Source organism: Lampetra fluviatilis, chromosome 4, assembly GCF_964198595.1.
Source record: "Lampetra fluviatilis chromosome 4, kcLamFluv1.1, whole genome shotgun sequence".
Classification (NCBI taxonomy): Eukaryota; Metazoa; Chordata; class Hyperoartia; order Petromyzontiformes; family Petromyzontidae; genus Lampetra; species Lampetra fluviatilis.
The window spans coordinates 30,861,511-30,875,983 of NC_136278.1; the positions used below are offsets into that span (position 1 = coordinate 30,861,511).

General features: G+C 39.3%; 1 protein-coding gene across 1 annotated transcript in view; it reads left to right on the forward strand.

Moving 5' to 3' along the window:
* LOC144931413 (rho-associated protein kinase 2-like) overlaps nucleotides 1-14,473 on the forward strand; it is a 58,564-nt gene that overhangs the window by 15,403 nt on the left and 28,688 nt on the right. Inside the window, exons 6-20 of the mRNA XM_078855220.1 lie at nucleotides 309-484; nucleotides 1,831-1,915; nucleotides 3,483-3,627; nucleotides 4,216-4,354; nucleotides 4,536-4,627; nucleotides 4,887-5,046; nucleotides 5,332-5,392; nucleotides 5,511-5,525; nucleotides 5,911-5,993; nucleotides 6,838-6,886; nucleotides 8,309-8,444; nucleotides 10,622-10,713; nucleotides 11,725-11,971; nucleotides 13,361-13,467; nucleotides 13,751-13,791. Of these exons, the coding sequence (XP_078711346.1) occupies nucleotides 309-484; nucleotides 1,831-1,915; nucleotides 3,483-3,627; nucleotides 4,216-4,354; nucleotides 4,536-4,627; nucleotides 4,887-5,046; nucleotides 5,332-5,392; nucleotides 5,511-5,525; nucleotides 5,911-5,993; nucleotides 6,838-6,886; nucleotides 8,309-8,444; nucleotides 10,622-10,713; nucleotides 11,725-11,971; nucleotides 13,361-13,467; nucleotides 13,751-13,791 (1,628 nt within the window). The remainder of the gene's footprint in view (nucleotides 1-308; nucleotides 485-1,830; nucleotides 1,916-3,482; nucleotides 3,628-4,215; nucleotides 4,355-4,535; nucleotides 4,628-4,886; nucleotides 5,047-5,331; nucleotides 5,393-5,510; nucleotides 5,526-5,910; nucleotides 5,994-6,837; nucleotides 6,887-8,308; nucleotides 8,445-10,621; nucleotides 10,714-11,724; nucleotides 11,972-13,360; nucleotides 13,468-13,750; nucleotides 13,792-14,473) is intronic.

Genomic DNA, 14,473 nt, shown 5'->3' on the forward strand with positions numbered 1-14,473 from the left:
AGCGCATCATAATGGCACACTCAGAATCGCCAAAAAAATATGATATAGGATATGATATATTTTGTATGTTTATAATGATTCCTTAATTAATATTGATTGTTGTATTCATGATACCTTGATTTAAGCGTGTGTCTAGCAGTCAGTAACCTATGCTTTTTGCATGTATTGAATTGTATTGAATTGCGACATTTAATAATGCCATTCAAATCAACGGGAGAGATCTTTGTTACATGCCAGGTTTTTATTATTTTAGGAGAGCTTGCTGCTTTGATTGTACACTCATGACATCTATCGCATGTGCACTGCAGCTCTTCTACTCGTTTCAAGACGATCGCTACCTGTACATGGTGATGGAGTACATGCCAGGTGGGGACCTCGTCAACCTGATGAGCAACTACGATGTCCCCGAAAAGTGGGCTCGCTTCTACACAGCTGAGGTGGTGCTGGCCGTCGATGCCATCCACACCATGGGTTACATCCACCGGTAAGAAAGGGGGTGGGTGCAGTGTGGGCAATCGTGTTGCCAGTGTCCCCCCCCCTCCTCTCCATTGGCGCCACGAAGTGGAACTCATCACCCAGTGAAGCAGCTGCAGAGGACTTAATGCAGGATTTTATCCATACTTGACTCTGGTCATGAAGCTGCCTCATCCTCAATCTCGAAAACTCTCATTTTGATTGGGACGTGCCCCGAGTGGTCAGTTTTGAATCTCACATCGTGAGGGCTGTTATTTTCACGGTAGATTGCTGGGTTTCTTTGGGGGAAATACTGCAAGGTTGCCCTGTTGTTCATTTTACCCTTTAATTTGGTTTTGATGAATAGCAGCGGTGGGCGGAAATGTGTGTCTTTCAATGGTACAAGTAATCATGGTGCACATATAGGCCTCTTTCATGAAAAAAATGTGTTGATGAAGTGACATAGTTGATTAAGTGGCATACAATGCAACATCATGAGTCATGCATTTCGCTTACATTGCATGTCATATTAAACTTGACAGGGAATTGTTGATAAGTTGATTTTTGACATTTTGGATTTTCTTAAACAAATTTTAATGTAACCTGTTTTGAATTACATTTTTTCAAGGATAGCATTTCCTTGTGCAGGAATCTTTTGGTTCATAAATGCATAACTTATGCAACATAGCTGCATTGTGTATCCCCTGCACATGCTGGTTTTTCCTGGTTGAAGTTGCACTCCTGCCTGATATGAGCCCCATTCCCTACACAGACCCTAGTTCTGTCATTTCTCATACATGTTTTGAATAAAGATGGAACTAGCATAGAGGGTGGGTGTAGAGTGAGGCATTAGAAAGCAGCCAGTCCTAAAGATAATGTTAGACCACGAATTGCTTCAGCGCTTTTGCTAACCTCTTTACTGTCAGATGGCAGCTTGACCTTTATCTTATCGAAGCGCTGAGCACTGGCAGCGACTGAAATCCTGCCCACCTGCATATCACATCTATCTGACGGACAGTGCAGTCACTGCAGCAATTCCTTGGGTTCTTAAAGGGAACAAAATCAATCCATCTTGCATCCTGAGCATTTAAAGAAATTGAAAGCCACGCATCAGCAGCTGTGACTTATTGTTATATGTGAGCTGTAGTGAGGTCCATATGACTTGAATCTCGAAGGGGTACAATATACTTATGGAAGTGTTTTTTAAAGGCTGTTCTGTGCATTCCAGAATTTGAAGAAACTGGTTTTGCTAGCTTATATGTTAGCCAGATGCCTCACTGTACCGTTTTGTAAATATGTACTATGCTAACAATGTTTGTGGATGTTAGTCATTATTCTTATGATGGAGATTCATTTTCATGGGTTTTATGTGTCCAGAGATGTGAAGCCAGACAACATGCTGTTGGATAAGTCTGGCCACCTCAAGCTGGCAGACTTCGGCACGTGTATGAAGTTAAACAAAGTGAGTGTATTACTGCACATGTATTTATTTGTGCATTTTTTACTTGTGGTTATATTATCGTGAATTCATCAAGTGTTGCATTGTGACTATGTCAGAAACCTTTTGGTTTTGGTAAGTTGAGCTTGTTGACAGAGTTTACTGTTGCCGATTTTATTACCTTTGTAATGTCTGTTGTTTTTCACGGAACCTTGCCACTGAATCACATCAATAAAAACTCGATTCTTTGTATAGGGGTATTGACTTGTGTATTGTTTTTACACAAACTCATTAAAGTTATCAATTTCAGAGAGAGATAGATACCCATTTTTGGCCTGCAGTGCATTATTACGTACTTCTGCAACAGCAGTTATCTTATTTAATTTGCCATGAAATGTTTTTAATTGTGCTGATAATGAACATGTCGAGTGTTATATTTCCAACGGTTTTTATTGGAAATTGTTGGCATGACGAATTAGAGGTATGTTCAATTGAGCACTTCTGTTTATATACATTACGAATGATATAAACTTGTATCAATTGGATGACAATGACAGTGTGACTGACTTATACTCGGAATGTAGATTTGATCAAATCGCAGATAGGAGCCAACTGCACACTTCATCTCTCTAGGGTGAATAAAATGTGGGTTTTCACCAGTGGTAATCCGGCCCAAGCCATTGGAATGTGGAATTCCCACCAGTGGTTTAACGCCCATCATGGAGATAAGCATTGTTTAAAGGAGATATACAACTAGACCAAACTGTGGAGGTCTTTTATTTTTCATATGTATCTAGGCTGTTTGTTCTCGGCTGTCAACCTTAAGTTTGTGGCTTCCTTCATGAAAATAAAGTAAAGAAAATGGTGTTTCAGCGTTTCCTATGTTACTGTTTTGACATTAAAATGTATGAGAGTAATACCCATGATGTCACTTGTGCCAAAGCTTCAAACTTATGTTGGACATTCTGGGACACACATGATAGATAGAGATCAATGCAGTAAGAGCTATTTGATTTTTTATTAAATTTTCCTTTAAGCAGAAGCCATGACTGACTTTTTTTACTTTACACAGCATAGTCAAAATGTGTTACAAGTGATGATTTATTGGTCGTCAGTGATTATTTTTTCTAGATCATATTCCAGTGGTGCTATTGGCATCATGTATAATGAGAGAAAGACATTTACTGTCTAAACTTTCCACAACAAGCATTGTATCACCATGTCAGAAAAGCGCTGTAAAATGATACCACAGAACTGTATCTGAAGTCTCTTCAATACCCATTTTTATTTCAGGAAGGTGTACACTTTTTATATGCCTTGCATAGTATTCATTGCGTGTTCATTATACTAAGATTTGTAATACATAGAACTGGAATAAGCCAAATAAAGTATAACACTACATTTAATACGACGGATTTTTTTTTTCATGTAGTCACTGGAGACAAAATTTGCTTCACTTTCTAAAACACGCTTTAGTCTTGAGTGATGCCGGCTTAATTCTCTGAAATAGTTTATTTTCACCTGCTCCCTCAACCAACCAGCCACATAGCTTGTGTTAAACTAAGCAGCCTGGTGCGTTGTGTATGTGCAGGACGGCATGGTGCGCTGTGATACCGCGGTTGGCACGCCGGACTATATCTCGCCCGAGGTGCTCCGCTCACAGGGCGGTCAGGGCTACTACGGCCGCGAGTGTGATTGGTGGTCTGTTGGCGTGTTCCTCTTTGAAATGCTCGTTGGTAAGCCGGTGTGGAAAGTCTTTACCTTCAGTATAATAATGAGATCTTTATTTTAACCCGAATTAACAATTTTGTATCTGTTCTTCATACTTTACTGAGGGTGGGCCATCAGTTTTTGTTTGTGTGCATATATTGTAATGGACCTTTGCCATAAGTGTTAACTCTCTTCCTTTTCTCCTAATGCCTTGATTAATTCTGCTGGCATTCCATCCACTTTTGCTTTGCTTGTTAAGCCTTTGTTTTTTAAACTTCACTTCGTAATATTCTAGCTCTCGGTTTATTTCGTGTCATCTTCCTCATTCTATCACTATCTCATCTGGTTTATTTTGTTTGCCAAAGAGTTCCTGCTTTACCCTCTGTCTTACAGTCTACTCTTTCCACTACTTGGTGTTGTCTATGTTCATGAAAGTGTTACTGGGAGCATTGTTTTACCCTTACATTAGTGACAGCATTTTAATTACATTTATTTTATCTGCTTTAAATTTTGACAAGTCCACACTGGGAAAATCCTGTAGGAATTGCTGTAAGCTGTGCTTTTTTTATCTTTTTTGTTTTCAACATGACCTCGACCATCGTTGTGTTCCACAGGCGACACCCCATTCTATGCAGAATCGCTGGTCGGCACCTACGGAAAAATCATGGATCACAAGAAGTCGCTCACGTTTCCCGTGGATCTCGACGTCTCAAAGAACGCTAAGAGCCTAATTTGCGCCTTCCTGACAGAGAGGCAAGCTTTCACATTCCTCACATGTGACTTGTTAGCACAGCCACTTTAACTGCTCAGATAATAAGTGAGGAAAAGTAATTATGGTGAAGTCATTCAACCTTTGCGCTCTTCAGTTTTGTCTCGTACAAAATTTTGAGAGTCCTTTTGTGTTAATTACTTGCATTCTTGATTGTTAATTTAGGGATGTGCGGCTGGGCAAGAATGGCTTTGCGGAGATAAAGTGTCATGATTTTTTCAAGAATGACCAGTGGACTTGGGAGAACATCCGCGAGAGTAAGTCTCATAATGCCACAGTGCAAGACATCTCATGCAAAATTAATGTTTTCAACCCAGGATCAGCTTTGTAATTTGTACGTCACGTATCTGACAAGCAAAGGAATTAATTTAATTATCTTGCCTCAATGGTTTAAAGTGATACGCCTTTTAGTTTGGCCACTTGATACAATTTGGATGCAAATAATATTTTCCTTGCCAACTCAATTCTTTTGCCCACTTCCTCATGCGTCTCCTGTCTTGTTTCTGCTGTCTACAGCGTCTGCTCCCGTGGTACCGGAGCTATCATCTGACACAGACACGAGCAATTTTGATGAGATCGAGAATGACAAGAGCGCGGATGAGACCTTCCCACAGCCTAAAGCCTTTGTGGGGAACCAGCTGCCATTTGTTGGCTTCACGTACTACAAAGATCACCAGTAATAACTTTTTCCCAAATTTGCTTTGGTTGAGACGATGTAATTCTGTTTTATCTTGAACAATATGTTTGATTTAATATTTCTACAGATAAATAAAACGATGTCCCACATTGCATTTTGGGGCATCAAACGTGTTCAAACTGAACATCGAACACGGCAATGTAATGTGTTTTTCATGCCACCTGTGCGTGGGATGTAGGGTAGAGTGTATACGTTTAGATATTACATCTGGCCAGCATGCGAGGAACAAGAAAATGAGTTTCTCTTGATCCTTCCTGTGCACAGATTGCTAAGTGGAGTGTCTGCTGTGGCGGGAAACAATGAGGAGCCTCTGAAAAGTTCTCAGGTAGAAATTGCACATGAATGCACAAACTATTATGCCCCAACAACATTGTGTTGCGCGAGTCATCTTTTGTGGTGGTGCAGTTTTTAATTGTAACATTTCTGTCATTTTCCTTTTTCAGGATGGCAGTTCAGAGGTGAGGTGTAATTTAAACTAATTATCATCTTTCACAGTTGAACAATTATTTTTAAAAACATGAGTTGGCACTGAAATGTATTGAAAGCACTCAATTTGCTTATGGGTATGCATTTGTACCGACGAAAATGTTATTTTTTATTTTAATCCATGTTGGTTGTATTTGTCAATGAGATACTAAAATTGTGTTTAAGCTCATAAATCATACTTTGCTATAATCTAATATGAGTCTTCAATCACTAATCATTATGCATATACCATGGTTAGCTTCCCACGGTAAATAGCATACATTGTGCTTTTGGAAAGAACATGTGTTCTAGTTTGTAAAAAAAAATACATTTATTTTTTAAATGTCACCATTTAATTTAAAAACAATTACGTTTTAGGCAGACAAAATGAAAATAGAGATGCTGGAGAGGCAGATGAAGAATGCTGTACAGATAAAGGATGAAGCCGAACAAAAATGCAGGTAGGAAAACTGCTTTGTTGCATTATTGCACGTTGCTAATTTTGACAACCATTATACATCCATCAGTACAATTACACAGGCAAGCTGCATGCCAAGGGCCACTTTGTGAATAGGAGCAATCTGATTTTTTAGGTGTTTAATGTTTTGTTGTGTGACTTTGAAAAAGAATGTACATGCACGCAGGTATACGTACACATCAAAGCTATGTGATAAGTGGCTGATTTGGATGTAGGTGTGTATGTATGGGTTTGAAAAAACAAATATTCTGGATTTCTTCACTAATTAAAATGAGGTGTCATTTGAAAGCTTATGTTTAGTTTATGCAAACAAGGTTAAATAATACCTTTGACCCAATTTGTTTAGCTTTTGGTCCTTGCAGCTGCTTATCCTCTCTGCCAACTGTAATAATAGCCCAGCGTGACAGCCTCATTTCATGATTATAAAATAGATGTGTGTGTCATTGGGGAAGGTTTGTTGCTTGTGTGGGTACTTCTCACGCTTGTATAAACTGGTGAGTAGTGAGGAACAGGTGAATGATGAATGTCTGACAAGGGTAAGGATGAATCATGTGAGTGATAGTGCAGGCTTCGCTGCAATGCTTAATGCTTACGTTTTGTGTATTGTATGTATTTGATGCGTTGAACATTTGTTCTATGAATAGGAGGCTTATTTGATATTTAATGTATTTATATTGCAACATAATTAACATTACAGTTAAAACGTTAATTAATGATTTTTTAAAATATTTTTGATGTGAGAAAACATGAGGGTTTGCCTGTTATATTTAACTTGTGTTGTTAACTTTTAATATTAACTCCAACTCTGGTGTTCATTACAATGTTAGGAATGCAAACTCTCGGCTGGAGAAGTTGTTGAAAGATCTGGAAGAAGAGGTGAGTGTGAATCTAATTGTGTCGCATGCCTCAGAATAGCAAATCCTGTCTTGCAGGGGATGCGGCTGACGATGCAAAGTGTCTAATGGCATAGTCGAGGATTGGTTTTATGATGAGCCTCCAGGGTCAGATTGGCCTTGCCCATGTGGATTGAAGATATCATCTTTTGATAATGAAATTTTCAACAAATATCAACTTCAAAATGATTTTCTGCCACTTTTCAGTAAACACACAAAAAATACAGAGTTCCCATTTTATTGACTTGCGGTGGTGAGGCAGTCTGTTTTTGCCAGTTGTGCCTGTTAATGGAAATACATTTTGAAAGTAGCTACTTTAAACGTGCATTTTATGGTGATTTTGTTTTACCATGTTCTTATTTGATATAAAATAAAGGTGATAAATGTGAATGCATTTTAGATGCCAACTTAGAGCTAGAGACAAAGCAGTGGCATGAACGAGATGTAATTAGAATTAAATTCATTTAAACATCCACTTCTAGTCAACTTGTTCTCAAATTAGATCTCTTGAAGCTGAAATCAATTTGGTATTTTTTTTAAAGGACAGTTTTGGATATTTTTGGTATTTTCTGATTGGTTACATTCTGGAATGTTATTTGTCTTCGTGTTAACAACATTTATGTCACCTGATGCGATGGCAGAAAGAACACGAAAATGGTGTTGTGAGGTTATTTTCGAATAGGTTGAAAATCAAACATAAATGTCGAATGTAGTGGACATATTGATACCTTCACGTCAATTTCACGACCTTATCATAATTGAGTTCAAAATGTTAAATATTTTTGTCTCCTTTGTATTGATTGCAATTTATTCTCTCATACAGTTTCCTTTATTAGCCTAAATATAACAGCATTCTTAAACGCATAATTAGAAGCATATATTGTGAACATTATAATAATTTCAAATACATTGATATCTTTCTAGATTTGAAGCTTTCATGACTGCAAGGATTCATATTGTTAGGTTTTTTCGGTAAAGTTACATAGGTAAAAAGTTCAAATTAATAAAATAAAAATAAAATAAAAATCACGACGTTTCGGAGGCAACACAAGCTTCCGTCTTCAGGTGGAACCGTCACAGCACGATAGCTGTATCACTTGATATCACTTGATACAGCTATCGTGCTTTGACGGTTCCAGCTCTATCACTTGATACAGCTATCGTGCTGTGACGGTTCCACCTGAAGACGGAAGCTTGTGTTGCCTCCGAAACGTCGCGTGACTTTACCGAAAAAACCTAAAAATTGATATCTGCCCAATATGTAGTTAGACTAGAATTTTTAATGTTTAAAAAAAGCCCAACGTTTCGCAGACTTTGGTTGCTATCTCAGCCTGGCACATGAGTGAGCCCACAGCTGATGAGCCCTGCTTGTGATGCTGCTTCGCCTGCCTCCTGGCCCCATCAGTGCGTGTCGCGCAAGAATCTGGAAGCGCAACTGAGACAGATGGAGCGAGACAAGGCACTGGTGCAGCACAAGATGGTAGAGCAGCAGCGTCGGGCCGACGCAGAGAGCGATAAGAAGAGGCATCTTGACGGAGAAGGTCAGAAAATGACCCCCCCCCCTCGTCCACCACATGACCTTTCCTGCTGAGAAATTGGGTTAATTGCTTTAGAAGAGACACCCGTGTTCTGTTCAACATTCCTCTTCATGAAGATAATTGTAGAAAAATTCTTTGTGGCATCGAAAGGTCACTTGTGACACACCAGCAGGGACATAGTTAAGTGGCGTTTAAAAGTTGGATTATCCTATCTTAATTACCAAGTTGGTTTGTGGAGTAGCTTATTTGTCCAAACAATAATTTAAGTTTTAATATTCCATTTATAAGCAAAATAACGAAGCACAAAAATGCACAATATATACTGTTACGTTTTATATAAAATAATAAAAAAGCACTGCATTGCGAATGTTGAATTATAATTAATACATCTGCACCTTAGTCATGACACTACATCACAACAGAAACAGATTTACTTGTCTGTGCACAGACCCCTCTTCAATGCAGAAGTAGAGCAGAAATATTGACTGCTTTTCATGGTAACACTGTTCAGAGGTCAACTTGTATTACTCCTCGACTCCCAGACTCTCCCCATCATGAGACTCGATCTGCCACAACATCTCAGGACTATCAGGCCTTCTCCTTTGACATCTGGATCTTCATACGTCCATTTTGCCCTCTTGATTATCCATACCATTGCAGATGTCTCCTCATTCGCGATCTCTAAAAGAAGGCAACATTGATTTTCTGTACCAGCCTGAGACATGGGCACTCGCCACAGGACCATTACTTTCCTAAAACTACCCCGGAGACTGGCGACCACCTCTGAGCATGCTCGTATTCACAATAGAGGTTGTGGTATTGCTGTTATCACTAAACCTGACTTCAAAGTTTGACTTTCCACCTCCTTGCCAAGCTTAAACTTTCTGTTGTTCATCACCCACCTAAATAAAATTAAGATTTACATCAGATTCTTTTCGACTTTTCCCACAATTTGGAGCTATCTTCCTCCTCTTCATTAATAATTACTGGCAACATCAATATCCATGTTGATGACACTACTGATACAACCTCAACTATCAGTCACTTGCCAAGGACATATTTTTTATCTTGTTATATCTAACTCCTATTCTACTTTTGACTCTTGCACATAACCTTTTTCTTTTAGTGACCATCACCTTATATTTTTTTCTAATTTCCTTTCCAGGCCTACTCTCTTTAGGTCCCAAATCTCCTTTCTATCTCTTCTCTGTTCTTGCATTCTTCATCATTACAGTAAACCCTTGTTAATTCGACACTATGGGGCTCTGGCCTTGCCATATTATCCAATATTCCGAATTATGTACAATGGTCCTCTCCAGTACCTCCTATCCTAATTAAAATAAAAAAAATCCAAATTTGTTTTCCAGTTAATTTTTTTCCTAAGAAAAGTAACACCATCAGTAACCAGCAGTTTTCACTTAATGTTTACTTAAAGACTACATTCTTTTAAACTTTTACACCACATTATTCGCTGTCAGATGACATCAGCTGATGTGACACTTCACAGTTGACATGGGTGTCTTCACACACCATACGCATTGACGCATCTGCATAAATTCTATTCAAAACTTTTTATTTGTCTTACAGACTAAGGGATTTATACTTCAGTCCCTTTATATTACTTCTTCATGTAGGTGTAGATGTCATTTCTGAGAGGGTTTGTTTGCACAGAGTGCATAAACAAGGGAAAGTCCAAAGCAACAGGTCTGCACTAATGCTCACCACGCACGCCACCACTAGACTGAGTTATTGTTTTTGTTGCGGCATGCTGCGTCATGTATGCCGAAATTGGAACATTTGGTACGGCAATTCGGCTCATGGAGAATTAGTAATATATACGGTATATGCCGAAAGCGCAGCCGTGCCGAAATATCCCCAATTACGAATGATCAAATACCGAAATAATGAGGTTTTACTGTATATTGGTTTATTAAACCATTTAACCCCCTCCATCGACTATTATAACAACATTTTAGCTGCACTTACTGATTTCACCCTGAATTAGCCACCACACTGTAAAGGGTTACAAGTACAAATCTAATTTTCTGCAATCTGCTTTTAATACATGCATTTGCTCAGTAATGTGTTTAATTGTGAGACAGTGTTCATGATGACATGCGTGTTGTTTGTTTTTAAGTGCTACAATAATTTGTTGTTGAATGTTTATTGTTCTGCCACAGTAAATAGCCTAAAAGAGCAGCTGGAGGAGCTTAAGAAAAAGAATCAAAATTCACAAGTCTCAAATGAAAAAGTCACCTTATTACAAAAACAGGTAAACGTGCCACAAATCACACATGAGGAATGTGAACTCATTTAAAGAGCTGATAATTATACAGGAAAGGCTGCCCTTTTCTACATAAATGCCAAGTACTTTTCGTCGATACTCTGGAGAGGACATTTTAAGTGGATAAGTAACCTCCAATCACCATTTTGCTTCCGCTTGGCTGTGTATTAAATATAGCACATTTTGCGTGTATGATTGCAGCAGTGGAATATGTTGTGGGCCAGTGTTGACTCAACATTAACTTTGGAGGATAACTATTCTTTCCGACCTCACCTGGTAATAACTAGACAGCGGTTTAGCCATTAGGAGGAACAATTGGCAAATGAATTCCTGTCTAAGTAAGAATAGCTTCTGGTGATCCACTGTTGTCTGGGTAAAAGCTTCCCATTTTCTCCCCTCAACAGTCTGTTGCCTTTCCCCAAAGTTGCATTTGTGCCTGTTTAGAGGTGGAAGTATCCATTAATAACTCTTGCAAAGTACTGCAATTCTCTTGAGTTAAAATGTAGCCAAATTAGGTGCATTCAATGGTGGCTGGGTTCAGACAATTCGCTACATTTGGGAACCAAACTCAAGTATGGGAAACTCAAACTGATCATTTAGGGCTGGGGTACCATTTTCTTATCAAAGCCCTGTTATTTTCATGACTATCAAATTAACCTATTTATGGTTCATAATTTTAGTTGTATTGCTTTTTGTATTGTAAATTTTTGTATTTTTTTTAGTATTATCAAAACAATTAAAAATAAAGGCAAAAAAACACCACTGAAACTTTTGAATGTCACAAGCCTATTATGAGACCCACATTCCAAATGATACAGTAATTAATGTATAATATTCTACTTATCTGAGACTGCCTGGCATATGACATTTTTTGCGTAACATGCAAGAGCTGCTATCAATGTGTATTTCTGTGCATGCTCATTGGATTCCTCCCGCATAAATACATCTTCTAATTGCGATCTTTAACATCACGTTACGTTCACTCCCCCGCCCCGACAGCTTGATGACAGCCTGGAGGAGCTTCGCTCGGAGCGGGAGGCGTGCAGCCGGGCTAAAAAGGTTCAGGCGGAGGGGGCACGTGCCCTGGCCGCCCTGGAGGACGCCGACCGCGAGCTGGGCGAGCACGTGCGCAAGCTGGAAGGAGAGAAGCTGGCACTGGAAAAAGAGCTCATCGGCCTGCAGTCGGCACTTGACTTGGAGCGCAGGGACCACACGCAGGGCTCGGAGCTCATTTCCGACCTACAGAGTACACCCTCTAAACTCGCGCTCTCGCTCAGTGTTTTGCTTCCAAATTCATAATCGTGGTGAATCTATATATATAAAAGGGAAATTTGTGAATATGTGTGTCTGTTCGAAATGTTTAGCATACTTCCCAACATGCAACAAACTTTAAATTTGGCATGTGGGTAGCTTGCAGACTGTACACAATGCAAAAAGTATAGAAATAGACTTTTGTATTTTGGGGGTGGGGGGGGGGCCGCAATAATGGATATATTTTGCACGACAAGTGAGCGGTGACGTCACATCTGTGATGTCACCCGCATGCGGCAGCGTCACACAGTGTGCCTGCTGACGTCACGCACCCCCCCCCCCTCCGCGTAGGCCGTGTATTAATCCAAGACAAGAATCCAAGTCTCGGGCGAAGCCGGGTCGTATAGCTAGTATTCGATATTTCCCCAGCTATTACATTTTTTCTTTGCATTCTTAGTTGTGAAAAGATTAGCTACGTATATCTATCTGAGCATTTTTCGCTGGTATAAAAAATGATTAAAAAAGAATATGCTTTACCATATTCCGCAACATTGCAGGTATAAAGATATCTAAATGCCGAATAGACACCTGTTGCAAGGCATCAAGTCTGCATCAACCACACATGCTTGTGGTAAAACAATGTGTTTGAACATCTTAACACCTTTATTATTGTCGAAAGGATAAATCCTATTATTTTTTTCACAATTTTGATGCCAGCAAAAATATTATCCCATGCAGTTTAATCCGAGGTTTGAATGCTTTGATATTTGCATTGCCCTTGTCCTGTTTGCCTCTTGGTGTTCTCTGGTCTAAAACTGGTGAGACAAGGCAAGGCTGTCTGGTGTAGGCCAATCAGTTTCAAAGACAATGCAAACATTATCAAAGCATGTTTGTTTGTATGTTTTACCACAAGCAAGTCTGGTTAATGCAGACTTGATGCCTTGCAATGGGTGTTTATTTGGTGTTTGAACATCATAACACCCCTTTCATTGCCGGAAAAGGGTAAAGCCTATTTTTTTTCCATGAAGGTTAGGATGTGCGCAATTCTTCATATGCTATTCCGGCTGCTTGCGCGGCGAGTAGTGGCATGGTTAGCGCTATCCAATGAACCTGGCAATCTTAAGTTCGGTTCCCAGATGCACTGTGCAAACATCAACACTGCAGATGCAAAGGCAGATGAGCGTAGTGCTAGCCACACCCCAGCGCCTCATTCACCGCTCCAACCTTGATATAGATGGTCGTGAACAGCATTTGCCACAGCAGTCTGTCGGGTTATATCGGGAACCTTTTGTGTGCTTGTATGTATGTCATTGTGCATTTGTTTGTTTGTGTGTGTGTGTACGTTCTTCTTCAATGGGAAAAATGTAAATTCTCGGTGCCACAGGCCGACTGTCCTCGCAGCAGGAGAAGCTGAAGGATCTCCGGAGCAGTCTGTCGAGGGCAGAAGTTGAGCGTGGACAGCTGCAAGACAAGCTGTCCTGCATCGAGAAGGTTTCCTTCACTCACACACCCACTCATCCACTTACCTGATGATTCTCCAGTTTAGCAACGCACAAACCACCTGCTTACCAATGCATTCACCTAATTAGTTAATATTTGATTTACTAACTCACCATTACACACGGCAACCTGCCCACTATCCTCTCCGTCTACCCACCTACCAGACTGTTAAGCCACCCATTCAAACACACGTATCTTTACAGCCAAATTGAATTTTGCCTGTTTAGTCACATTCAATAATTTGCCCATTTTAGCACTCTCCTAATTTCCACAGCTTACCCCTTTGGATTTTAAAACTATTCCCACTATGTTCCAGTAAGTATTTTTTATTTACCACTCTTAGTAAATGTGGTTTAGCCTTTTTTTTAGCACAGCTTAGACAGAATTTTTATCTGGTTTTGAAATATATTAAAAATAATCACATCGTTTGCACTGCAAATGTTTAGAAAGTAATTTAAAAATGAAGGCAATCAAAACATATCGGTGGAATGAGTCATCTAGGGATGTCATAACTTCAGATAGTAAGATTGAAAAATATTTTTAATAATATAAATACTTTCATCACCACCAAATTTATTGTTTCTCGAGTAAAAAGGAGTGGTTGTCCATTATCAGTTCCAGATAAACACTGTTATTATTGCATTTGTCCACAATATTTTCCACCACTTGAGTGCAACATGGGTGTAGAGGTAACGCAATGGTTAGTGAATCTTGCTTTGAACTCAGTGACCCGAGTGTGATTGCTGTCAACATCAATGGCAAGTGATATCTAAATCGATCCTTAACACAACACCCCCTTCACAAACCCACGCTGACCAGTGTGGTGAAGTATGATGAAAAAAACACCCTTGCCTGAACGTCATAGATTTTGATTTAAAGCTTTTGTGACTGCAGGGATTCATCTTCTTGGTTCTTTTGGTAAAGTCGCATAGAAGGGAAATAAAAAAATTTGTATTATGTTTTATTTTTATTATTTTATTATTTCCCTTCTACGTGA